The 27,727-nt window shown below is 39.4% G+C and overlaps 1 protein-coding gene across 1 annotated transcript; it reads right to left on the reverse strand.

The window, feature by feature from the left end:
- Window positions 1–27,444, reverse strand: LOC129240603 (tyrosine-protein kinase Abl). Its single transcript, XM_054876507.1, has 8 exons — window positions 27,387–27,444; window positions 7,201–7,714; window positions 6,677–7,092; window positions 5,918–6,504; window positions 5,317–5,527; window positions 5,103–5,223; window positions 4,718–5,046; window positions 1–3,844 (listed from the first exon to the last, which is right to left on the reverse strand). Exons 1-8 carry the CDS (start codon window positions 27,442–27,444, stop codon window positions 861–863), a joined length of 5,220 nt encoding a protein of 1,739 aa, XP_054732482.1. The 3' UTR covers window positions 1–860.
- Between the last annotated feature and the right edge of the window lie 283 nt (window positions 27,445–27,727).

Here is a 27,727-nt window from a genome sequence, read left to right on the forward strand (position 1 = left end):
ATGATAAAGGAATAACCCTCAAATTAGTTTTGGTAAATGAGTACTTAGTGCAAGTCTAATGAACTTTTCGCCCTTGTATTTTTGTGTTTTTTGTTTTTGCACGCATCATTGCCGTCATATTGATAGTAACTAGTACAAATAGTTTAAAATGTCTTGATTTCGTGTGAGGGAAAGTCTACAACTAACAGCAATTTAAATTGGATTCATTATGTATGACTAGATTACATATTTTTTACATTCAAGGTATACGCAAGAGCACTAAAAAACAAGTTCGCACTGTGATTTCTAGTGACAATGAATGAAACAAATTATACATTCTTATTCGGATTTAGAACCCTGAGCTTCGTTTGAAGTTTAATCTTCCTAATTGTTTGGGCCAATGCATTCAAGTGCACCCTTTATAATGCGTACTTCTTTGCATAAAAATATACTCGTATATTTGTTTTTTGTTTTTTAAGATTAGCTTCATCAACACTATGAAATCAAAAGGAGACATCCAATTTTTTTTTGTGGCATGCTTTTAGTCATCATCCCCTTAGCCCATATGTTGATTTTATACAAATTAATGTGTTCATCACGCAATTTCAAATCCCACAGTTTCTTCACACATACACGTACATGATATGCTTATACCATTTTTCATCATTAAGCAGGAAACTAAAGCCTTTAAACTCATCTCGCTTTCATACGCATCACGCATCACTGATTCTCCACTTTAGCAGTTTTCATTTGCGCTTGATGAAATTTCCTTCGGCGTCTAGCCAACTACGCCACGCCGGCAACTCCTCAGTTACTGCGCCATCAGTACAATTGTAACTGTTTACCTTGTTTGCCGCCCGTGTTTCCCGCTTCAATAATATTTACCTATGCAATGCATTGGTTATTTGCTTCAACGACTGACCCACCTCGCTGACCAGCCGCTCGTTGTCTTGCACATTTTTGCTACCTGCAGTGCGTAAATTCTGCGATTGCGTTTCGACCCGTGTCACCAACTCACGAAAATGGAATTTCGAGTGCGGCGGCATAGATTCGTTGTCAGCGAAAACTACACAATTATTTTGCAGTATATTGAGCTTGTCGCTAAGTTGCAGCCACTGTGAGGCTGAGATCGAATTCACAGGATGCTGATGCAATGAGCCCTCGAGCACAGCAACCAGCTCTAGTATGCTCTCACGTGAAATTTGCGTGGAACTCTGTAGCGCGCTACTGAGTGGTGAGTTTGTGGAACTATCCAATGCACTAGCGGCGATCTTTTGCGAGATGGGCGTCGCATAGATGGTCAGTTTGGTGGGTTTGAGTGGAACGGCGGGTTTATTTGTATTGGAAGTGTTTGCATTTGAAGTATTATTCACAGCTGTGCTTGTGGAGTTGGTTGATGTGTTCACTTTATTGTTTTGCTGGAGCAGAGCGCCTCCTGCATTTGCAGCAACACTGCTATGCTCGACGAAAAGCGATTGCGTCATTGAAGTAATTTCGTTGTTAGCCGCTGTGTGATTACCTGAAGAATTAGAGGTGTTGTTGGTGGTGGCTGAAGTACCTTGTTCGCCATACTGATTACTATCTGTGAATAGTTGAGTCGAAAGAGAGGATGTTAGTTGGGATTTCGTGCAATGGGAATTGCTGAAAATGGAATTTTGATTTTGATTATTTGTGCTGATGGTAGTAGGGGGTGGCGGTGGTGGTGCTGCCGGTGGCGGCTTGTTTGCTATGGAATTTGTGGTAGTCGTGGCAGTGGTACGTGACGAGATTTGAGTGCTAAGTGATGGAAAACGGTTTGAATTTGCAGTGGGCGTGGTTGCAGCATTCGATATGGGCTTCAAACTGAATTTGGGTGAGAGTTGATTAGTGCTTGTGGAGGTGGTGGTGGTAGTCGTGCCTGTGCTGCCGTTATTTGCTAAACAGTTGGCCTGTGATTGGGTGCTTGCATAATCAGCGCCGCTGCCCGGTTGCTCCCACAACTTCTTCAAGCTACTTATACTACCTGTGCTGCGGCGTTTCCCAGCCTCGGTTTCAGATGTGCCCACTGAATTATCTGCCATCTCAGAAACGCTAACGGTATTGTTGCAGCTCAAATTTGAAGTTGCATTATGTTGAGTATTACCATTGGTATTTAAGGTTGTGTTAGTTGTATTCGTGAGATTAATGGAATTTCCGTTATTGCTATTTGTCATATCATGTTTTGTATTTTCAGTCTTTTGTTGTGTTGCTGACGTCCCAACAGGCGCCATTGTCATTGATGTGGTGAATTTCTTATCACCCTTGCGGCCTAGCGTACCCGTAGATGTCACAGCTTGGCCCTTTTGCATATTAATTTTGGGCGTTTCATCTGCCCCCATGTCTTTTTTATCTTTCGGGTCTTTTTCAACTTTTCGTAAATGCGCTTTAAAGTCGATGATCGTCGTTTGGTTTTCGGTCTTTTGTGTAGGTGATGTTAATTTTTTTGGTTCAACCTTTTTTAGCTGCGCCTTAAATGAGTTTGTATTGCCATTCTCTTGAGCTTGCGATCCGCTTGCATCGCTGCCGCTATTACCGCCACTTAAACTTTTTGGTGTTGGTATTGACTTTTGCTTCGACAAATTCATCTCGGCCAACTCGGTGAACAGTAAGGATACGGGATCAACGCCACTGCCAGCAGACGCTGGAACGGTGGTGCCATTTTGTATGTTCGCATTGTTGGCCGAATTCTCTTTGGAACGATCTTTTATCTCTGCCATCAATTTCTCCTTCATGTTGAGCTCTTGAACGTTGCCGCCAGCGTTGCCAACTACTTCCGGTGGTGACCCCAATGAGCTACACGAGTCTGTCGACGGTTCACGTTTACGTAGCGATACACCGAACCGTGAGCTGGCTTCCTCAACACTGGGCGCAATATTCGAGACATCATTATTACTGCTGTTCGGCAATGGATATTGCGACATAGATACGTTTGCCGCCTTCAGCTGTTCCAGCACTTCCGGTGCTGGTGGTGGTGGTGGCGGTGGTGTCTCGAATTCCTCCGGTGGTGGCGGCAAATCTAGTGGTGGAGGAGGAAATTCCAAATTGGCTAATGCCGGCTGTTGACTACGTTTTGGCGAATTGCTGGAAGAGGCGCCCCGAAATGAGGAAAACGTCATCATTGTTCCATCAGCAGCAGTACGATGGCGCTGTAGTTTATTCAAGCTCGCAGATGCGCTGTTTTGCATAGTAACACCGCTCGAGGAATTGCTACGTATCATTTGCTGAGGCGGTGTGGGTGCATTCACGCCGTTACCATTATTTCCAGGCGTGACGTTTGCTGACTTAGTCGGTGGCGGTATTGGCAACACATGAGCCGGTGGGACTTGTTGGCGTGTCGCAGCATGTGCACTACCATGGCCATTTGTGGTGACCGGAGCAACTGTAGTTAAATGGGTAGCGATACTGTGCTGCGGTGGCGTATTCGGATCTTCAAGGCTATTCAGGAATGCGCCTATGCGTTGTACTTTTGGCAAAGTGCCATACCGATTCACTACGCACTTCACATTCTTCACCTCAAGTGCGCCAACTGTAACGTGATGTGAGGTGCAACCGCCTGCACTGCTATCACGAGGAGCATGCTGTTGCTGTTGGTGTTGAGAGCGTTTACTTTGGCGCGTTTCGAGACCACGATTGCCCATAACTGGCGTAGGTCGTTTGAATGAGCTATGTTGTTGGCTGGATCGTGGCCCAATACAACCGCCATGCAGCGAATGTTGCACCTTGCTTTGGCTAGGTATATTCTGGCATTCCAAACTATCACCGGTAGCATCTGTGTCGGGATCACCAGTTGTATTATCGTTTTCAGAATCGTAGCGCTGTGCCAGACTGTTGATATCGCGCGTTATGCCTGTACGGGTGAGTATTTGACGAGAAAACAAAACAAATAAGATTAATTAAATTAATGTATGAAAGCTTGAACGCTCGAATGTATGAAAAAAGAGCAATGCGTAGATAGGTGGATGCACTGTTGGGGCGACATAAGCAGTAAATATGGAGAGGTCCAGCAACCAGGCAGTAAGATTATTGAAATGGAAATGAATGTGGAAGGCATAAAGCAAATTAATCAAAGTTACATTCATATTAATATATTTATGCTTTTATACAGGGTGAGCTGGAAAGCGTGAAAAATAGCTTGTACACTCACTTCAAGATTCGCAAATCGAAAAAGGTCCAATCCAAAAAGTAACTGACATGCGCGTGATTTTTTATTTAATTTTTTATTACAGACATACACCTTGAAGTGAGAAGCTACCAAATAACTTACACACAATACGACCGTTGCAACCCTGTATAATTAACATAATTAAGAATAATTAATTCAAATACATCTTAATGAGTTAGTAAGAAAGTAAAATAAGTTAATAACAAACATAAACAAACATTCGACAAATTAAAGAGGTCACAAAACAAAGTCAAATATTAATGTAACTGGTCAGTAATGAGTAATGAATAATTGAATTCAGAGCAGATCCAAGAATTTTCTTGAACAAAAATTCATTATTATTGAAATATTTTGCCTAATAATAGAACTGCATATGCTTGCGTTATTCAAAAGCAGTTAACACAGTAAACAAATTACAGAGATTTGCCTATTCATTACTCAGATGAAAACAAACTCTGCTCACTACATAAACCAAAGTACCAAAAGTCATACTAAAGCATTAAATGAAGTTCAACAATTAACAAATGAAACAAAAAAGAAACGGTTTAATAATCTTACTCAGGTGTGAAATACCTCGAAAAAGTATATCGATTAGGAAACTACTGCAAGAGGATGATTTCTTTATAGAATATTGGGGAGAAGGTGGTGTAGTACACAAAGTATAAGAATTCGTTTTGCAACGTTTATTAGTGTTATTGGTTGGGGTACTGGGTTGTACAACATTAGATGGTTGTGGTTGTGGTTGTATTGGAGTTTGCTTTTGCAGTTGTTTTTGGAGTTGTTGCTGTAGGTTGAAAAAGATGCTACTACCATTTGTATTGTGATCGTCAATGAGGTTGCGCGCATCATCCTCACGATATGTAGAATCGCGGCTGGTCGATAGTAAACTGTGATAAAAAGAATAAAGCATTAACAATAAGGACATGGATATGCTCGAACTCACCTCGTTCGCTTGGGTGGCGCAGGTGCTTGTTTGCCTTGCTTGTTGGTGGTGCGGCGCATTTGCACATTGCCTTTGCCTTGACTGGAAAAAGTGCTCAACTTTGTGGATGTAGAACCAGTTTCTAGACGATAGAAATAATAATTAGGCATAAAATGTATTATATTAAAAATTATTATATTCGCTTTGCATTTAAATATTTTGCTATAATATTTACCCGACATTGGAGTGCCTGCTGGTGGTTGATCTAGCAGCCCGCCGCTCGGTGTTAATCCGCCTCCACCTCCACCGCTGCCGCCGCCTCCGCCTCCGCCTCCACCACCACCACCATTCGCTGGTATACCCTTTTTACCCATTTGTGGCGTTAGACTCTGGGTCATCGTTGTGGCATTCAATTGTTTTGCGACCGCCTCAGTAATCGATGATTCCTGCAGATCGAAGAAAACGAGACGTGGTCGTTCGTTATTATTATTGTTCTTACAACGTATTTTCATGTTCATAGCTATTTTATCATCATCATTCTGATTTTCATGATTTATTTTATTTTTATGAGGCTCTACAATAAAAGCGTCTCTTATCGTATCGGTCACAGTGGCTAACAACATGCTGGCTGCAGCCACATTTGTTGCATCGGTACATTTGCACCCAAGGTTGCCGTTACGATCACATCAAAGTTCGACACCGTCATCGTCATCAACGTCATCATCTTCGTATTCATCATCATCATCATCATCATCATCTTCCTCTTCCTCATCTTCATCATCATTTTCTTCACAAAATTCACCACTGTCACCATTGTCGTCCCACACCTCACCCACCTGAAACATATGCTCCAATGCATGATGTATGCTCTTGAATGTCGGCCGATCCGACGCATTCCAATGCCAACACTGGCGCATCAAATCGTAAACTTCCGGTGGGCAACCTGGCGGCCTCTCCATTCGATAGCCTTTCTCAAGCTTATGAAATACATCGGTGAGATCAATATTGGGATATGGTGATGCGCCATATGTGGCGATCTCCCAGAGCAAAACGCCAAATGCCCATACATCTGATTTTGTGCTGAATTTATTGTACGCCAAACCCTCCGGAGCGGTCCACTTAATGGGAAACTTGGCACCAGCATGCGCTGTGTATGTGTCATCGCGCATAAGTCGCGCCAAACCGAAATCAGCAACTTTCACGAGTTTATTATCGCCCACAAGACAATTGCGTGCCGCTAAGTCGCGATGAATGTAATTACGCGATTCCAGATAACTCATACCGGAGGCAATCTGTGTGGCCATGTAGAGCAATGCCACAGCGTCTAGAGTTTCGCGGGCAGGCGAACGCAGAAAATCCAAAAGATTGCCGTGCGACATAAATTCAGTGATAATGTAAAAGGGCGGTTCACGCGTGCAAACACCTGAAAACACAAAATAAATGGTTGTTGTACATAAATTCATTCCAAAGCTCGGTTTTTGTTATTTTATATAAAACGTATCTCTTTAGGAATTAAAAACTTTTTATTTTACCATTTATTTAACAATTAATTATGGCTCATTGCATCCGTAAGTGCCAGCAGCTTAATTACTTACCAATTAGTTGCACCAGATTTGGATGTTTCATCTCTTTCATTATAGCCGCCTCTTCGAGGAAGTCTTTTAGTGCCATTGTATCCTCCTTCAATGTTTTTACAGCCACCGTATTGCCGTAACGCTTCCAAACAGCCTCGTACACTTCGCCGTACTGGCCGCCGCCCAACTTATGCTTCATCACAATGTCCGTACGGCAGATTTCCCACTCGTCCGGTTCGGGACTGAGTGGGAAAACGGTCGGTTTATTTTGTTTGGGCGCCGGGTAAAGTAATGGCGTAATCAACCCGTGCCCTTCGTGTTGTACACTATGATGATGCACTAGTTCGGCGAGGGTATTAAATTTGGCTTCCGCTGTGACAAAAACTTTACCATCCGGATCCTCTGAGATGCGATAGTGGTACACGCGCCCTTCGTATCTAATGCAAAAAGAAGAGAACGACATTTTATAGAATCATTTTCCTATGCACGAGTATGTACACATGTACATAGCAATCAAATATTTTAATTTCTCTCAAATTTCATACCTCAAACTAATGCTGCGCTGGCCGGGTGAACTTTCACTTTCGCGTACCAAAAAACTACCATTGATGCCTGAGCTGAGCAAATATTCGGCTGCATTGCGCGATATGGGCCCATGATACCAAGAGTGTTTCTCTAGCGAGTTGAGTGGCGTCACATAGTTCGAGGGTACCCAACCGACATTGCCCGAGTCTGAGTGTGCTTCACACCATTCGCCCGATTTGTTGTATGACAAAATACGCACCTGTTCACCTTTTTTTAGACTCAACTGATTCTCACCACCAGCCTGAAAATCATATAATGCTACAAACAATTGTGGATCGTCCTCTTCGGGACCTGGTGCTAGTAGATTTTCTTTGGATGTCCAACGATGAGCAGACTCAAAGCCAGATGTGGCTGAACTGTGACCTTGACTGTGTGTGTGCAGCGAAACGCCATCTTGGCATTGCAACTCTGCGTCAGGCAGCAACGTCGTACCGGCGGGAATGTGTGGCAGCGGACGGGATTGCCGCAGCGCTTCTGTAAAGAGCAGAAAGTAAAAAAATACACTTTTATTTTATCTGCAAGTAGTATTTTACGCGTTTAATTGGCATTGAAGCAATGAAATGAAATGAAACAAAAGGAATTAGTGGTTATGCTCTTTGACAGAGTACAAATGCGGTTGAGTAGAATGAAGACGATTCGCAGAAGGACAATGGGTCGAGATTTGAGCGGAAAAACACATAAAACTTGATGCAGGCAAATATTTGTATCATACGTAATATAGCTAATGTAGCACTCCAACAGGAAAAATCTGAACAAATTGGTGAAACAAATTTAATGTTTTAATAGGTTTCGCATTTTTTGTTTTTTGTTTTGTTGTTTTGAAAATTAGTTGTTGCTCTAATTAGTTTGTTGTTTTAATATTTCAATTACATATATATTTTTTAAAATCGCGTTAAAGTTGCGATCGAAGCTAAACGCGCCAGAGAACCCACACTCATACATGCATAAATACTACGCCTGATTCGTAGTAACAAATCAAGCGCCAATTGATAGCCTCGAAGTATTTGCAATTCGACTCGTTACATGTTAATTTGTATGACATTTATATTCGAGTGCGTGATTGGTGAATAATGTTCTGGTTGATGATTTCAAATACGCTGGGCACACATTATTGTTGTTGCACTTGAAATAACATACATAAATACACATCTATTCGACAGAGTTATTTTATTTTTGTTGTTGGTAACTCTTCTTTGTAGATTTCTTGATCAAGGATGGCCAGCGAGAAGACATGTTCATACAAGTATTTAATCTCTCGACAGTTGATTTTTTTTTTGTTTTTAATTTTTTAATACAAACATATGTACATAGATACAATAGAAAATACATAAAACTGTTTGTTGACACTGCAACTAGTTACACATAAACTAACGAGCAGTACAATTTTAGTAACAAAGAGAATTTTGTGAAGAGATTTTCATAGTCCCCTCCTTAAGTTAACAGCCGGGTAACGAGACCTCTGACTCCTTGGCTAAGATGGAAAGTTGGCCTCAGAGTCCGTTTTGCCACTCCCTTCTGCAGCCATCAAAGCAACGGTTAGCAAATGAGTTACTACAACCCACAAACGAGCTTGGCAGGCTGAGAGAGGCTGCAGATGGACTAAACTGATGTTACCTGTCATGTCTGATCTGTTGCGAACCCTCCTGTCATTAAGCAGAAGGGAGTGCAGACAGCTGGTTGGACTGATGACGGACCGCTTTCTGTGGGCGAAGCACAGTGTACTCTGCCCAGCTTGTGAAGAGGAGGATGAGACGGCGGACCACTTCCTGTGCGTCTGCCCCGCCTTCGCTCGAATCAGGTTTGAGGTCTTTGGCACTGAAGCGACCACCTTGGCTCCTTGGCACCACAAGATCTACTCAGATTTCTTCGGAGATCGGAGAATCTTCACCTAGCGGCACCTAGCACTTCAAACTTTTTTGTTTGTGAAGCTTACATGAATTAGCTGTACATTGTTCAATTTTATGAAGATTTAAAGAAAATTAAAAGGGAATCCAAGTGTAGTACAATGGGCTTAATTAATGTCTGAGTGCTGCACTTGCTAGTTGTCCCGACAAAAAAAAAAAGTTAACAGCCATCATGCCAGATCATGTGGTTTGATTCGATGGAATCGTCGGGTTAGGCCTGAGGTGTTGAGGAGTTTTTTAGCTTCCTCATTCACGTGCCTTTGAAGCCTGAGAGAGTGGGCTTCTGCTTGTTTTTTTAATTTCTTCAGCTACTGTAGGCCTCTTGAGGCCACGGTGAATATCTTTATTGCGAACGAACCAAGGTGAGTTGAGAATATCTCGAAGGATTTTATTCATTGAAGTATATTTATATTACTTTCACTGGCGCAACCCCATAGTTGCGCACCATAGGACCACACAGGCTTTTTAGTTTATTTATATTTATAAAGATATTTTGTTATAAATGGATAGCGTTGTTCATAGTTTTATATGCTCCTTCCATCGAGCGTTATGCGAAGGTTTTTTGCAGTGCTTGCATGTGGTATTGCGGCACCTAGCACTTCAAACTTTTTTGTTTGTGAAGCTTACATGAATTAGCTGTACATTGTTCAATTTTATGTGCCAAGTCTTCGTCCATTCTTCAATTTCTTCTTTGTTGCAATTTGAAGTTTGGCTGCAGTTTCTTCAGCACTTTTTCCAATTGCTAGGATGACAGTGTCGCCGACACAAGTGGCGATCAAGCTATTCGGGGGTATCGGCAAGTCTCTGGTATATAGAATGTATAAGAGCGGATCAAGAAGGCTTCCGTGCGGTATAACAGCATTTATTTCTTCAAGGTTGAAGTGTGTGCATAAATGCCCTTTTGGCCCCTTTGGCAAACAATTAAAAGGTACTTTAAATTTAGGCATGGTTTAATGGTTAGTAAAGCCCACTGCTTGGTCAAATGAGAAAACGAACCTAAAATAGTTACTCTTGAAGTTATAATTGCGAAGTATTAAAGCTGACTTGCTTTCATTAAGTACCAGCTTTCAACCAGCTTGTATCAGAAAAAAGGAACTGCGATTATTCATGAAGTATAAAAGATATATATTTAAAATAAAAAATAAAAAAACTACGAGTCACAATTACTAAATAAGCCATGTAGTCTCCATCGTTGTCGAGTATAGCCTGGCATCTTCTCAGCATCGTTTGAACCAGCTTTTCTGCGTAGCTCGTCGACAAAGAGGACCAGATTTTGAAAAGTTATCACTGGCGTCGTAGCCCTTGAGTAGGACTATTACGCAACAAAAAGCAGAACGAAATATATCCTGAAGTTACAAGAAAAAAACCTACTGTATACTTGCATGCTTCAGTGGAATATTGTTGTAGGCCCACCCAGCAGAGGAGTCTGTAATGAAAGCTTTAACATTCAACGACCTTTGTTCCAACATTGCTATTTGAGCGTTGAGCACTATAAGTGTGACCATGCCCACAAAGGGGTTTCGCAATTTTAAGAGTTAGAAAATAGAGGTATGTTGGAAAGTTAGAGAGTTATTGAAAAGTTCAACGTATAGTCGGTAGGACCCAAATTTGAAACGCACTATAAGCATTAAACACCAAATGAGAGAATCATTTTTTCTAATAGCGGCCGCCCCCACAGTAGGTTATAGCAAACCTCTGAGCGCATTTTTGCCATAAACTCGGTCAGAATTTCGTAGGGTATATGGCGTTTATTAAAATCGGACGAGCCTCAAATGGCGCACAACGCATGCCACATTTGATTTTTCACACATTAAGACTATCAAAGCCCCTTTTTTCTTTCATGGTGTAGCCTTGAAGCAAATCATACAGTGAAAAACCGACGGAATATCACTAAAGAGTTCAAAACTGAGCTCCAAGTTTCTCCTCTTGCTTTTGATTTACGAGAGGCTTTTCCAAGGCAGTAATGCTTCCGGAGATTTGACTTTACCTGCCGTGGAGTGACAATTGTTAGAAAACACGTTTTTAAACTTTATGGTAATCAAAAAAGGATGACTGCCTTTGGATATCAAGAGCGAGCTCTTCCACACTGTTCAAAAATGTATAATAGTTAGAGCCCGCCCAAGGCCAATCAGTACAAAGTGGTATTGTCTCATCTGATAATTAGACTCCGATTGCCAAAATGAAAGGATGTGGATTTTATTTCCCCCTTCTTCCTTTAACAAAAATTCGACAACAACCCTCCAAATTGTTGTATTTGTAGAATCGATATCGCCTTGTATTGATTCGGATTGACTCCACCACCACAGTTTCATACTCATCTCTAATAAATATTAACCAAAAGCTCTCAACACTAAATTAACATAACAACAAATATCAGTACTTTTTTCAAGTACATTGCAAATATTACAATCAACATTGTTGTATAAATACTCGTATATAAGAAAACTTGTTTTGAGAAAAGTCAAAGAGAGAGGTAAAACAATTGAATGTTCACTTCAATTTATGAGATAAGAATTTAAAGAAAAGAAAGGAAGGCAAACAAAATACAACCGGCAAGAAACGCGCGTGGTAAGTGAGCACTAATACCGGTTCGTTCTAAATTCGACTATTAAGGGCTTTTGAGAGCGCTAAGGAGCGTCGAGTGATAATCATTTGAGTATAAAATGTCAACACAGAGGGCAACAATTGCCATCGAAACGGATGAGAACTGGAATTTTAGAGGCAATTTATGTATCGCAAGGTATTTATGCAGGAATGCTTTAACAAACGTGGTGGGCAACAGCGTAGTTATATTGCATGTAATGTATATATGTGTGTATGTGTGTTTGTATGAATTTGATGCAACCATTTTCATTGAGAAAATAAATAATTCACGACGTTAAAGTGGCAATGAGGAAGAAAAATCGTGTTTTGCTCATTGTAGCTCTTTTTTTCCAAAGAAACCACATTTGTATGTTGTGGGAAGACAGTTAAAAAATTACAAGAATTTTAATGGTACAGAAATCACTAGCGCAATTTGTACTTTTTGTGTAAAAAAAATGCAACGACCGCTCTGCTAAGTTGACTAGTTAATAGCATCTTTTAGCTGCCAGCATTCAACACATCTACGAGTGTGCCAGTTTGAGAGTTGATTGTGTGTAAAAAAAGATACAAATTGCTTTTAAGTTAATACTTTTGCCATTATTTTTTGAGAAATGTATAAAAATATTGTAACTTATTTAAAACTATTAAAGCACATACATAAATAATATATCTACACTAATTATGCGATATCGGAGCAGAAACTTGGACGAGACTTGTAAATGTTGAAAGCGCCAGACAATTAATTCAATTATTGTAATTTTGAACGCGAATTATATTTGTTGAATAGAAAATGTTCACCATTTAGGAAAAGTTCAACAATCAGTTCTTGAGCTCTCACGATTTCCGCAATCAATTCAAATATTATCAAGCAATGCAGCCTCGCTAGAATGTCATCTACAGGGTTGTTAATATTCGACGGACCCATCTGACAACCCTGTATCTTATGACAGAGACGTCAGATCGCTTAATGACATATCGCGTTGGAAGCGTCAGTCCAAGCAGATTTTTACCTTGGAACAGTACACGCCATGCGAGAGCTCCCAAATTGTTGAAATTTCAATTGTGAAAACTCAACGTGCGTATAAAAAATTAAGGTTTTCGACTAGTGATGCTCTTTCTAATCCAAAGAAGCCAAATCAAAACCGACCAAGGCGATCGCATGAGAATATTGCTCTTGTACGGGCCAGTGTTGAGACGTCGCCAAGGACATCCCAAAATCGCCGTTCTCAGCAGTTGGGCATTGCTCGGACCACTATACAACGAATTATCCGCATTGATTTGCATTTATTCCCGTATAAGATTCAATTGACGCAAAGATTGTTGCCTGCGGACAAGCCTCGTCGATTGGAATGGGCCCGTCGAATACAGGCAACCCTGTATAATCTGCTCTATAATCTAATCTGGCGGCCGCCTTAACGGAATGGGTTGGTGCGTGACTACCATTCGGGTTCAAACTCCCGAGAACGAAACATCAATTGCTACATAGACCACGTTTTTCGAATGGCGCCCGCCCCTCGGCAAACAATGACAAATCTCCGAATGTATTTCTGCCATGAAAAAAGTTCATCTGCCATTCTGGCTGAAAACTGTCGGTCTCTCCACTTGTGGAACAATATCAAAACGTATACCACAAACAGGAGGAAGATAAATATTTCTAGAGGCACATTCACATAACAGTGTGAGCAAAAGTTTAAATCTAAGCATTTTGTAAGACGCTTTTTTGTAGACGTTTTAATGAGTACTCCGCGAAATGAAAGAATTGGAGTACTCTTGAAAACCTGTGGTCTGCTCCTAGGAATGTGGAGCGCTGAGTTAGTGTACAAGCGTGCAAAGACGCGAGATTGAGAAACCTTCTAAGGTTAACAAAGCCACAGCTCTCGAATTTGGTGGTTGTCTCTTCTGGACATTGTCCGTTACATATTTACGCGGTGAGATTGCGTATTGCTTTGTGTCTTTTCTGCAGCAGCTGTATGGAGGATGCGGTGGAATAATCATCTGTTCTCGCCGAACTAAGATTTTTTTCTCACTTTTTTGCTACAATTGCAGATTTACGAATAGCAGGTTTTGATATCTCACATTGACTGAATTTCATTAGTAGAATGGAGCGTAAGTCGTCATCGTTCGTTATTTTTCTCCATAACCCCAAAAACATAACTCGCTCCTTTATCTTTCTTCCTCTTTTTTTTCTCTCACAATGGCAACACAAAGTACGAGATTTCGTATATTCATCAAAGTGGGAATACCATTTAACCTAAACTAACTGAACTCCTAATCATATAGATATTCTTATTTTGGATTAAGAGTTTATCCATGGAGGTGGTCATCAAAGACTGAAATTAAAATAGTGCTGAATAGTTCTATTATATTGAAATGCTTGTTGCAGGCAATGTGGCCTGTAAGTGCTCAGAACACACAGAGTAATCGATGGTCCTTTTTATCTAGGGTTAGAGCAGATTTTGCTCTGTTGCTATTAAAACTCAGGAACTTTTTGGAGTGATTAAGGCCGTTTGTGCCATTCCAGTATACCCTGGTTTTTATTTGGAGCCATTTTTTGGTTTCCTGTTTTAGGTTGCTTTTGTTAAAGCCAAAGAATGGTGTTGGACCAATACATTTTAATACTTAAGGTCTAGAAATTAAAAAAAAAGATTTTTTTGTTTTTTCGATATTTCGGAAGTATAGTACCTTAAGAATATACTGTAAAATTTTCATGCGGAAATTCGCAATAGTATAGCTTCTACAGCCCATTAACTACCCAGCAAGAAGAGTGGTGGTCAGGTTACCCTGCACATGACCGCCACGCGTGGTCGTTAAACTGTCACTAGCCCCGCCCCTTTACAATCACTTTGTTAAAAGCGTTGGGAAAATTGTGCCAAATTTTTTGTGTACGTGTGATTTTTTATCCCTTTCATACATATGGATTCGTTTGCCAGTGCCAGTTTCATATAAACGTAGCGACGAACAAAATAACTTTTAGGCCAGCGGCGACAGCACAGCGCGATAGGCCAGCGGCTAGCAATGTGGGCTTCCGATCCGAAATCCTTGGTTCGAATCACAAAAAAATTTTTTTTTTTTTATACATTTATTTCATTTTGTTTTATGATATGTTTATGAGCAGATTTTTTTCATGGTAGAAATACACTCGGTGTTTTGCCATTGCCTGCTGATGGGTGACCGCTATTAAAAATTGTTTTTATTAATTTTGCTTTCACCGAGATTCGAACTGACGTTTTCTCTCTGAATTCTGAATAGCAGTCACGCACCAACCCACTCGGCTACGGCGTTTGTTTACTTTGACTGATTTAAAAATGACGAAAAATATATGAATGAAATTTGCTTACTGCTTACATATTTGCCAAAGGTTGACAATTTGATTCTCGGCCTACTTTGATATCAAAAAGAGAGAAAAGATATCTTTTTGACTTATTGCTTTGACAGCCACTTGCCGTTTTTTTTGTTTTTTTTTTCTATTGATGCAAAAATGAGAAAAAATATATGAATGAAGTTTGCTTACTGCTTACACCTTTTCCAAAGGGGACGGAGCATCAAAAAAAAAGTCGATTTCCAAAGAAATACGAGTGCATATGTGTTTGTAACATATAAAAAAGTGTAATTGTGTTAGAGCTTCGGTCACGCAGGTTTTGCTGGGTAGGTAGAGAGCGGTCCGCGCGCTCCTGTACCTTAAACTTTAAACTCATTTATCTCGAAACGCCTTTTTTCCGCCTGGTGTTGTCAAACCGAATCGTCTGAAATTTTAATATGTTAAACATCAACATGCTATCGCCCATATGTACTTAAATCATATTATATTATTATTTCAATTATTTCGTATTTTTTTGATTAAAAAAACTAAAAAAAACTCGATTTTTAGAGTGTCAAATTTAAAACCGCGCCATTTTGAGAACTTTTTTTATTCTAGTACGGGCCATATGTACAGTCATACTGATAAATCATTTTTTTGGTTTTTGTGTTTCAAATAAATAGAAGGCCCAAAATGGTCAACACCGTCCAGGTCCAATTTTTCAGGAGGGTCAACTTCAGCGCCATGTTTTAAATTTTTAAAATTAAAATTTTTTTCATTTTTGTATGTAAAAGAAATTAAATAAAAAGCCAAAAAAAAAATGTAAATCATTTTGAATTTTTTTATTGTAAAAAAAAATTCCTGAAAATACCCTAAATTTTCGAGCTCTAGACCTCTTAAACATTTTGAACAGAAGACACCTTTATCTTTACAAAAAGCTTACATGCTTTAAAAAATTGGGTAACTGTATGCGTACAACCTATTTTTTTATATATATTTTAAAATGTTGTTATTTTTATTGTTGGCTGTTGCTGAAAACCACTTTTCCACAACAGCTTCTGCAACTGAAATGTGTACGAGAACGCGTCATGCAACCGCAAGCATTGTTGTTGTCGTATCTTCTGGTGATTAAACAAAAGCTTTGCCGTTTCTTTTTGAATAAGACTTACTTTATGGGCACAAAATAAACCGCTTGAGTTGGAAAAACTCCAATTCGTATTCAAAAGTTTGTCTTTCTAGAGCAAATGAAAGTGATGTGTGGTTTACTCTAAATTGCAAACAAGAAGTATGTTTTGAAAAGGATTAGGGCATTGAAGCAGCATTTTATGCATTCAAAGAACTAAATTAAATGGGAGCATGAATAAGAGAAAAGACAAAATAAAAAATTAAAAGAAGGTATATTTGCAACAAAGTAGATTTCGTAAATAGTACCGCGCCAAACTTGCCTTAAAGTATGTACAGCATACTCCATTCAAATAGTCCCCCAGTTAAATTTAACCAACAACTCAGTCGGAAATATCTACATCTAATAACTATGCGCAGATAGCACCGATTTATAGTGGGTTGCATTTTGGAGTTATATCTTCTGGAACGTTTTTTTTTCAACATAAAGTGCATACATTGACAAAAGAGGCGAGTTGCGGAGGTAAAGTGTGTTAAAAATCATATAAATAATTTTCTAACTGGAACAAAACAAGAACGACTCAACCGATTGCTGCATTGTTTTTGGCTATAAGGAATTAAAAGGTTTACTATAGGTCTGTTCATAAAGCAAATAGTTTGTAACGATTGTTACACATTATCACGTTTTGCACAGTAGGGAAAAGTGAGAGCGCAAAATTACACTCCATTTTGAGGGGAAGTTGCAAGTTTTTATTGGATAAATTTTTACGTGTAAGAATTTGCAAGTACAAAAAATAGCTGATCGCAAAGTAAAAATAAACACAAATTAAAATTTGCGAATTACCATTACTAATGGAATGCTCTTCAGCTATGATGAAATGGAGCAAATTATTGTGGACAAAATGAAAGCATGTGATTCCGAGGCTCGTTATTTTATTATTCGTAAAACATGCAGTTGATATTTTTCTCTTCTTCTTTCTTTGAGAGAGAATTCTCGAAAATTAAGTTACTGCATAATTTTTACCTGAACAGACCTTAAGGTAGGTAGGTACGCTAAGGAATCTCAAGCGCCTAGCCGCCAGAGCCAGACATTTGCAGAGAAAGTGTTCCATAGTCTCTTTCTCTGCAGGATCCCCACAGCTTCTGCAATAGGGGTTGTACAGAATTCCAAGCTTCTCCGCATGAGTACCGATCACCCAGTGACCAGTGAACACCGCAATGAGTTTGGAAATTGAATGGCGGGGGATTCACATCACCTTAAGCGTTCTGTTTCTATCGTATTGAGGCCATAGCACGCCGAAATTGTGTAGTTTCCCTTCAACAACGGTCAAGGGGACACCGATGTCTGAGAAACGGACAGCTGAAACCGGTTCTGTCGACCCCTTCCTGGCAAGCTCATTGGCAATTTCATTTCCCTCCATGTTCCTGTGCCCAGGAACCCAGATAAGGGATATGTTTCCCGCACGTTCGAGACGTTTGAGTTCCTCCTTACAGGAGTTCACCAGAAGAGAGCTGCAATACGGCGACGACAGGGCCTTGATCACAGTTTGATTATCGGAAAAAATATTAATGTCTCCCTCCCAACAGCGATCCCGAAGCATTTTGCATGCCTGCAGGATCGCGAAGACCTCTGCTTGAAAAACGCTGCTTGTTTCCGACAGTTTAAAAGAGATTTAGAGTAAACCCCCGCTCTCACTCCAGACTCCATTTTGGATCCGTCAGTGAAAACAGAGGTATCTATATCAATACCGACTCTCCCCTCTTTCCAATCTTGCCTGCTCGGAAAGATAGCCCTAGCACAACTCTCAAAGCACAGTTTGCGGATGGAGAGGTCGGTGCGAATAACAGAAAAGGAAGTGGAGATCTGCTTCAACAGTTGTCTCCAAAGGCCAATCTCCTTCAACCTAATATCACTCTGAGCAGCAATGGATTTAACCTGCAGATCCACAGGAAGTAGGTGCAGAATAACGTTGAGCGCAGCAGTGGGACATGTTCTACAAGCACCAGTGATGCCCACACATGGAGTTCTCTGCACTAGTTTAGTGGTGTTGTAGCCCTTCTGAAGAGCTACCCACCAAACTAGGCAACCGTATTTCAAAATTGGCAGAACCACTAAGATGTACATCCAAAGTACGACACGTGGGTTGAGAGCCCATTTTTTGCCGAATATAGATTTACAGACGTAGAAGGCTATATTGGACTTCTTAACTCAATTTTCTATGTGCAGCTTCCAGTGGAACTTGGGCTCAAGTTACTGCATAATTTTTACATGAACAGACCTTTAAGGGAGGGGTCTAGGGTTTGACTTTCAAAAAATCGATTTTTTGGAAATAGCTTTTTCTTATAGTAAATCATCTCAAAAATATTGTCCCAAAATTTCAGCTCAATCGGAGTAAACCTTTTGGAGTTATAGACGTTTTTGTCCCCACTCCTCTGCGACAGCTGCGAGCGGAGCGTGTTTTTCAAACGCGTTTTTCTCGAAACCACTTTTTCAAAGTCCGTGACTATTAGAACTTCAACAATATTTAACCGATCCTTTTCAAATTTGGTATACAGCTTCTATATATAAAATACCTCCCCCCCACGGAGAGATTTTTCACTTTTTTGTTTTACATTAAGGGCGGTTTCCACTTATACAGCGAAAAAATCAGTGAAAATCCCACTTTTTGCTTCAAAAACGCGCTGGCAACGTAAAAATGAAAAAAAAAAAAATCGGAGCCCGTGGGGGGGAGGTTTTGGTGATAATTTAACCAAATAATTCTGTTTTTTTTTATTTCAGGTGATTCTACAACTAGATACGATAGTCACCGCAAATCGCCTTTTGGAAAAGGCGTTTTCGGAAAAGTTACCTCACCGGCTTATTTCCCGATATTTTCTTAAAAAAATTTAGTACAATATTGTTGAAATGATGCTTTATAATGTACAAAAAGTTTAAATACATTTTCACTATTCATATCTCTAAAGCAAAGTCTCAAAAATTTATTAAAAAAAATGCTCAAACCCTAGACCCCTCCCTTAAGACTCTGCACTAATAAAATTCATAAATTATTTCCTATTAATATTAGAATTTTGAAATCAAATTGAGAATTTTTTGCAGTTGTGGAAATAAAGCAGGCAAAGCCAAGATGACAAATATATTATATATATATATTATATGTATATGCAACGAAGGCGGCAAAAATTTGTGAAGTTTATGGACCTGATACTGTAACGATTCGCACAGCACAGCGTTGGTTCGATCGATTTCGTTCTGGTGTAGTAGATGTCGAAGATGCACCCCGTACTGGTAGGCCAATCGTCGTAGAAACTGATAAAATCGTAGACATTATCCAAAGAGACCGGCATGTGAGCATTCGCTCGATTAGTCAGGAACTTGGTGTAGACCACAAAACCGTTTGGAACCATTTGCAGAAGATTGGATTCCAAAAAAACTGGATGTTTGGGTGCCACACGTGTTGACGCAAAAAAATCTCTTGGACTGAATCAACGCTTGCGATTCTATGCTAAAACGGAACGAACTTTACCCATTTTTGAAGCGGATAGTGACTGGCGATAGAAAGTGGATCACGTACGACAACACCAAGCGAAAAAGATCGTGGTCGAGAAGCGGCGAGCCGGCCCAAACCATCGCTAAGCCCGGATTGATCGCCAGGAAGGTTTTGCTGTGTGTTTGGTGGGATTGGAAGGGAATTATCCACTATGAGCTGCTCAGCTATGGCCAGAGCCTTAATTCGGTCCTCTACTGTGAGCAGCTTGACCGTTTGAAGCAGGCGATTGACCAGAAGCGTCCAAAATTGGTCAATAGGAATGGTGTTGTGTTCCACCACGACAACGCTCGTCCTCACACATCTTTGATGACCCGCCAGAAGCTACGGGAGCTCGGATGGGATGTCCTATCGCACCCACCATATAGTCCGGACCTGGCACCAAGTGACTATCATCTCTTCCGGTCTATTCAAAACGCCCTTGGTGATACCAAGTTGGCCTCAAAAGAGGCTTGCGAAAACTGGTTGTCTGAGTTGTTTGCAAATAAGGAGGGGGGTTTTATAAAGTGGGGATAATGAAGTTGCCTTCTAAATGGCAACAAGTTTGCGAACAAAACGGGGCAAATTCGACTTGAATCTAAGTACGTTAGATAAAGCGTCAAATTTCGATCACAAATACGACATTTCTTTTCGAGCGTAGAGGTAGGGGTAGAAGAAGTACGGAGCTTTTTGCACCTTCTTGGTTATTAGTGCAACGCAACACATTTTATGATCAACCCGCGTGAAACAATGTGTGGATTGTTAATATCATAAAAAAAAGCATACAAATACGCTTAAATTTGTCTAACTGTCTAATTAAGCAGGTTTTTTTCAGTTAAAATTATAATTTAAGCGAAAATAGTAGAGCTTTCCAGTTTCAATTGACTGGGGAGTACTGTACGCATGTGTATGTTTATAACTATATACTAATTACTCTTAACACCAACTTATTTCCAAAATACCACAATATCAATTTCATTTGCTTGCCACTTATGCACCTATTTGACGTTAAAACGTTCCATTCAAAATGAACATAAATATTTCGCATTTGAATCTCAAAGCAAAGTAACTACGAGTTTGTAAAGTTTTATTTTATTATTGAAGAGGAAATATTCATTTATCTAAACGAGCTGCTATAAACGCTTGACGCACCATTGGCTACAGAACAGTTATCGTTGTTGTTGTTGTTGCAACTGACCGCAGACCCATATGAACGCCGAAGACATCATCATTTATGACTTGCATACTTGCCGCACACACAAAATTTCATACATACAATGTACATACATACATATGCGCATAGCTCATACATTCATTAACGAAAAGTATGTATAGTAAAAATTAATAAAAAAAAAATATTGTCTTACAGCGAGCGGCGACGACTATGGGCCGGAAATGTGAGCTAGCATGAGGCGAAATTATGAATTATGTGGATATCATTCATAAGACGTATAGTATTATGTGGATTTTAGAATATCAAAATTAATAGACGCATGCATAGTTCTGAAAAGAGTTGTAAAGCGATTCATTGTGATTAGAGGCAGGCAGGCATGCGAGAGTTGACATAGGGAACGCCATTCAGTAAAAAATGTCTAAATAGGTGGGTTGAATAAAAAGAGAATTTGAATAAATATGTATTTTTTTTGTTGTTGTCTAAACATCAGCTTAACAGTGAGACAAAGTGAGTAGCCACATTTGCCCACAGTTATGGTGTACAGCCTTATGTTATCTGTACAATTTTCCCCAATTCGGGTTTAGTAATATTGTACAACTCAATAAGTTAAATATGTTTTCCATCTCTTTGCAACAGATTTAGGGACATTTTCTCAATTTAAATGTGTCTGCTTTTAGAAGTCTTTTTTGTATCCTTGACCGCCTGTTAAGTTTATGTCGCGACAAATGTTAACAGGCAAAGCATACACCGATTAACATTATTCGTTTCAACAGCTCCACTTGCCTTTTTTCTATAGGTAGTGCTGATAATTAATTGTCTACAATGGAATATTCGTATATTTATGTAGATGCATTCGATGAAACATTCGACGAAAAAGTTGTGTATAAGTACTTATAACTTATAGAACCTTTTGAGCGGTTATTTTGAGTGGTATGTAGGTGTACAGACGAAGAGTTCAGAAAGAGAAAGTTCAAAGTAAGATATTTTAGTTATTAAAACGCTTCCTCCGCGACCGAATTTTTTGTTCTCAGCTTCTGGTGGCTCTGTAACTCCAAGATTCTTTCATCGGACGGCGCTGTTGTAACCGTAATTGCATATCGCGCAGTGAGATCTGCCGACTATGCCTGCGTTAGATGTAAACTATTTCTCTCCGTTACCAGCATTCTCAGAAAACCGCCCGATGAGACAATTGCGTATGGTACAAGCCGTCCAATGGGACAGGCCTCAATGTACCACTAAGTATTCACAGTATTGTATCGTGGTTTCATTACTATTAAATAAATTTTAAACGATATGTTGAAAAAATATTTGTCACGATATATTTTTTCAACATATCGGCACAAAAAATTTATGGACCTATTTTGAGATGTTCACATTAACAGGACGTTAAGAAAACGACCATACGCTAAATTTTTAGTAAAGGGTGTTTTTTTTAGAGGTTAGGTTTTCAAGTTGGCACTACTTTTTTCGTAGATGGTCTTTTTGACAGCTGTCACTTGATTTATGCTCAATTTGGTTTGCCATTTCATAATGAATAGACTTACACCTGAACAACGTTTGCAAATCGTGCAAATTTATTACGAAAATAATGGTTCGGTTCGCGCGACGCTTCGAAGAAAATTTTGTTTAGCGATGAAGCTCACTTTTGGTTGAATGGGTATGTCAAAATAAGCAAAATTGTCGCATTTGGAGTGAACATAATCCACAAGCCATTGCTGAGACGCCGTTACATCCTCAAAAAGTCACTGTTTGGTGTGCTCTATGGGCAGAGGGAATCATTGGTCCATATTTCTTTAAAAATGAAGCCGGCCATAATGTTACAGTCAATGGAGAGCGCTATAGAGCCATGATTAATGACTTTTTCGTGCCTGAATTGGACGATGTTGATGTGGACGACCTTTGGTTCCAACAAGACGGCGCTACATGCCATACAGCCAACGCAACATTCGATTTATTGAAGGAAACTTTTGGTGAGCGCATTATCTCGCGCCGTGGACCTGTGGCGTGGCCTCCAAGATCGTGCGATATAACACCGCTGGACTATTTCTTGTGGGGCTATGTGAAGTCGGTTGTCTACGCAGATAAGCCCGAGACGATTGACGTCTTGGAAGAGAATATTCGGCGCGTTATTGCTGACATACGGCCCCAATTGCTGCAAAAAGTGGTCGAAAATTGGGCCTCTCGGCTGGAATTTATTCGAGCCAGCCGCGGCGGCCACTTGCCCGAAATCATTTTTAAAACATAATGGCAAACCCTTATCTTTATAATAAAGCTAAATTCTTGGCCATAACATTAAATTATATACGTTTTATTTCATCTTGAAAACCTAACCTCTAAAAAAAACACCGTTTAGTTTACAAAAGATTACCACGCGATGCAGGCTTACAAGAGAGCGAATGCAATTTATCATTCCTTATCTTATCGTAAAAATATATTTATATATGCATAAACTCTTTGATTCAGAGTTATAATGCATTTCAACTTGCAAATGCTTAATTGTATTAACTTTTAATATTTTTTGAATTTTTTATTTATTTATATTCCATTCCTTTCTTATGTGTTATATTGAATGCGGCACTCTGTGTTTGAATTTAAGTGTTCTGAGCTGTTTTTTTATAATCGGCTAACAGATATCTCGCTAAGATGTCTACAATGTTTTAATAGGAATTCCCAACAACAACAATATTTAACTTGGCCTTTAAATAACATACAAATTACAACACAGCCACAGCCACCTGCTTATTTTCGCTTTTCATTCACTAAATTTGGTTATGGAAACACAATTAAAATGGATATAAGTACAAAAGCAAGCCTTCCATCCGCATTAAAAGAAAATTAATTGTCCAATAAAATGGCAAAAAATGTAACAATAAAATATTGCATGGCTGCCAAACAAAGCAAAGCGCTGAGTATTTAATTGCGCGAATATAAAAAAACAAAAAAAAACAAAAGAGTTTAGGCTTACAAAAGACTGCCATATTTGAAGGGAAATTATTCCATGGTTACGATTGGAATATTGATTTTTAAATTGCGCCATTATTTTTACAAAAAATGGTTAACAAAAGTCACAAATAGTCATATGTATAGTAAAATCAGTAAATGGGGTGCCATAAAAAATAATTAAATTTATAAATATTCACTGCCGTGGTGTCAAGTGCAGGCCGATTGATTTATTAAAAAACAAAAACATCTAAAAACATTTCGTAGCACGTGACGGTATTTTATTGCCGCAATTTTCAAGATAAATACATAAGTGCTGAAATCTTGGTGATGAAATCCGGCACGATCATACGTTTAGTTTAAAACATGGAGCTACGAAAAAGTTTTTTTCGTTTTGTTATATTTTACTCAGAGAGACATTTTTGCAATACCAGAATAAAAAAATTCTGAAGCCGAGACGTTATAAAGGGTGGGCCATAGAGTGGATTCTTTCCAATCACATGTTATTTTGAGAGTGACAGCCCTTAACCATGACAGAAAGTCAGTAAAATATCTCCACGGAACAAGAATCGCTTTACACTTGAACGACGTTGGGAAATATTGCAAACTGTTGTGTAGGCGAAAACAGTACGTTGATTGTAAAGAAGTTGATATCAACTTTTCTGATCATTATCTCATCAAAATCGCCGCTTTTGGCGATCGGAAAACACGCACGTGATCTTCGAGAAGAAAATTCATTCTCAGAGTTTGACTATCGATGCAGATTTTGAAGCCGTCCATTTTTTGTGTTTCCCTTTGAAACACAATTTCATTCAACGGGGATCGCTATGGAATTAGGCATGATAAAGGATTTTTTGTGGCCGTAATTGAAGACATGAATTTGGACGATCCTTGGTTTCAGCAAGTTGGCGCGCATTATGCGACGCAGCGCATGCAAAATTCAATCTTTTGTGCACCAAGTTCGGTAATCGAATTATCAGTGGTCTCGACGATATCAATTGCCCACCTCGGAGGTGCGTTTTTACGCCGTTAGACTTTTTTGTGGGGGACGATAAGGACTGATTTTATGCCAGCAATCAATTAACGATGCAGCTGTTTAAGGTGAGTATCAAGAAATTCACCAAAAGCCCAATAAAATGTTTCGAGTTGCTGGTTAATCTGTGGGGAAATGGTGTCGAGTGCAAAATTTTAAAGTTAAATTTTTAGCAGTCCAATACAGATTCAGTTAGCACGGAACCATGAAGGTATAGATGAGGCGCTTCCGCACCATTTTGTTGCCACATCCTCGTTACCAACTTGATTAACAGTTATTTACAGGAAGACAATATCCAGTCTGTGCGGTTTAGGATCCTTATTAGACTGTTGACGTCTAAGTCAGACAGTTGTTCGAGACTCTCGAAGATGGATTTTCGCGATGATGGAAAAAGATTTAAATGTGATGAGGAGCGATTAGGAGACCCGGCAGAGATGGTTACCGAGGAACTCATTTAAAAAGTCCACGACATGATTAATCGACTAACGAAGGTGTGCGAAGGAACAGAGGCCATAGGTGTGTCGACCGGAACGGCAATTAACATTTTACCTGATAAGTTGGCGATGAAAAAATTGTCGGCCGGATGGGTGCCGCGATTGCTCACAAGCAAAAATAAGTTGATGCGGCAGTTAACTTCGAAGCAGTGTTTCGAGCAGTTTGAGTGAGATCTGAGAGAATTTTTGCAACGAGCTGTCACCGTTGATGGAACTTGGACTCATCATTACACACCAGAAACTAAGCAACAATCAAAACAATGGATTTCTCCCAGTGAATCTGCTCCAAAGAACGTGGAGACAGTCCCATCAGCTGGAAAGGCCATGGCGACGATTGTTTGGGATGCGAACGGCGTCATCCTCATGGATTTTTTTGAAAAAGGCAAAACGATCACTGGACACTATTACAGTGAGTTATTGGACCGCTTGCACAAAAAATTGACGGGGACACGGCCGCCAAACTGCTTGAATTGCTGCCGCACACCCCGTATTCACCCAATCTGTCTCCCTGCGACGTTTTCCTGCTCCCTAACATGGAGAAATGGCTTGCGGAAACAAATTTAGTTCAAACGAGGAAGTCATCGCCGAGACAGAGGCGTATTTTGGAGAGTTCGAAAAATCCTATTTGTTGGAGGGGTTAAATAAATGGCCAGAGTGTTGGGAGATTTGTATCTTTGAAAAAGGGGGCTATGTTGAAAAATAAAGAAAAAATATTATTTTCAAATTGTGTCTTCATTTCTAACACGGGTATTTATTGAACCCCCCTCGTATATAATTGATTAATATTAAACACATATTTTTATAAATGAATTCAAATATTTTCTTTACAATACGAAAGAACTTGCCCTCCAACCCAAAAGAACGTGAACTTCATTCATATAGATTTTAATTTAAAAATTATAATTATAAATTATAATTATAACCACTTAAAGTACCCTATGATCCGAAAGTACTGGGAAAGTTTAAATAAAACAAAACAGAGTTAAATTTCAGGCAAATTTATTTTATCTGCTTCAAAATATGACCCGTCTGAAGCGACACACATGTGCCAACGTTTAACCCAGTCCTCCATGCACCACTGGTAGGCCGACGAAGGAATGGCTTTCAGCGCCTTCGTCGCATTCTCTTTGATCTGCTCTATCGCCTGAAATCTCCTTCCACAAAGTGGTAACTTCAACTTGGGAAACAAAAAGAAGTCGCACGGGGCCATATCAGGTGAATACGGTGCTTGCACGATTGTATTTACTTGGTGTTTGACCAAATAATCCAGCACAATTTGGGCTCGGTGCAATGGCGCGTTATCATAATGCAAAATCCGAGAATTGTTTGCACATTTGCGACGTACAGCATCTCTCAAACGCATCTCAAAACGGATAAATAATATTCTTTATTGACTGTCTGGCACGATGGAAGGTACTCACGGTAATTGGCAATCGAAGAAAACAGTCAATTAAACATTCCCGGTACTTTTTGATCATAGGGTATGAAGTAATTATTCTACTTAAAATTTAAAGCGATAATTCAAATAAACTGTAAGCACTGTACTATACATACAGATATTTGTATGTTCTGTATATTTTTCCCCCTTGTTCACTCCTCTATGGAGCGTAGGGCCTCGACAAGACTCTTCCATGCATATATGTACAAGTAAAATTTTCATAACTTTGTCAATATTTTTATAAAAGTTTAAAAACGTATTGTTATTACTTAATCTTAAAACTAATTTTTACGCTTGAATTATAGTAAAAAACGAGTACTACCAGCTCAAAATATTCTACTACTACGTCTACTACAAAAACCAAACAAATTGCCAACATTTACACAGAGCGCTGTAGCCTACTTTGACGACCTTATTTTCCAGTTATATTCCCTTTAGGCTTGGAATACAGACTCGGTAAGTTCATCAATAAAATCAAGGGAATTAGAAGTGGTGGCATTTGAAATCCTATTATCAATTAAATAAGAGTGCAAAGAACTAAGAACTGCAATACTGGATGATGATTGACTGAGTGATTATTGTTTTTGTTTTTTTGTGGTTAGTTAATTGGTTGATCGGTTAGTTGGTTAATTTTACCTAAATGTATTTGATATTTAGCCGCATCACGTAGTTGCTGGTGCTGAGCTCTGTGCATTGGACCTATAATGGGAAAATAAGTAGATAAAAGAAGAATATTTTGTTAAAGCAGAAAACAGATTAAAATATTAAAATGCTTGATTTTTATTACGAGTACATAAAAAAAAAACAAAAAAAAAACGGGTACACACGTAGCACTTTGCCGCAGGAAAATAGATGAAGTGAGGAAAGCGAATCTATGATGACAATGCGCCTTTAATTATTTACAATTTCAGTGCTAATGATGCCAGTGAATGCGCCAGTCGGAATTTATATAAATATTCTATACATACGTACATAGC

The sequence above is a fragment of the Anastrepha obliqua genome, chromosome 3 (assembly GCF_027943255.1).
Source record: "Anastrepha obliqua isolate idAnaObli1 chromosome 3, idAnaObli1_1.0, whole genome shotgun sequence".
Classification (NCBI taxonomy): Eukaryota; Metazoa; Arthropoda; class Insecta; order Diptera; family Tephritidae; genus Anastrepha; species Anastrepha obliqua.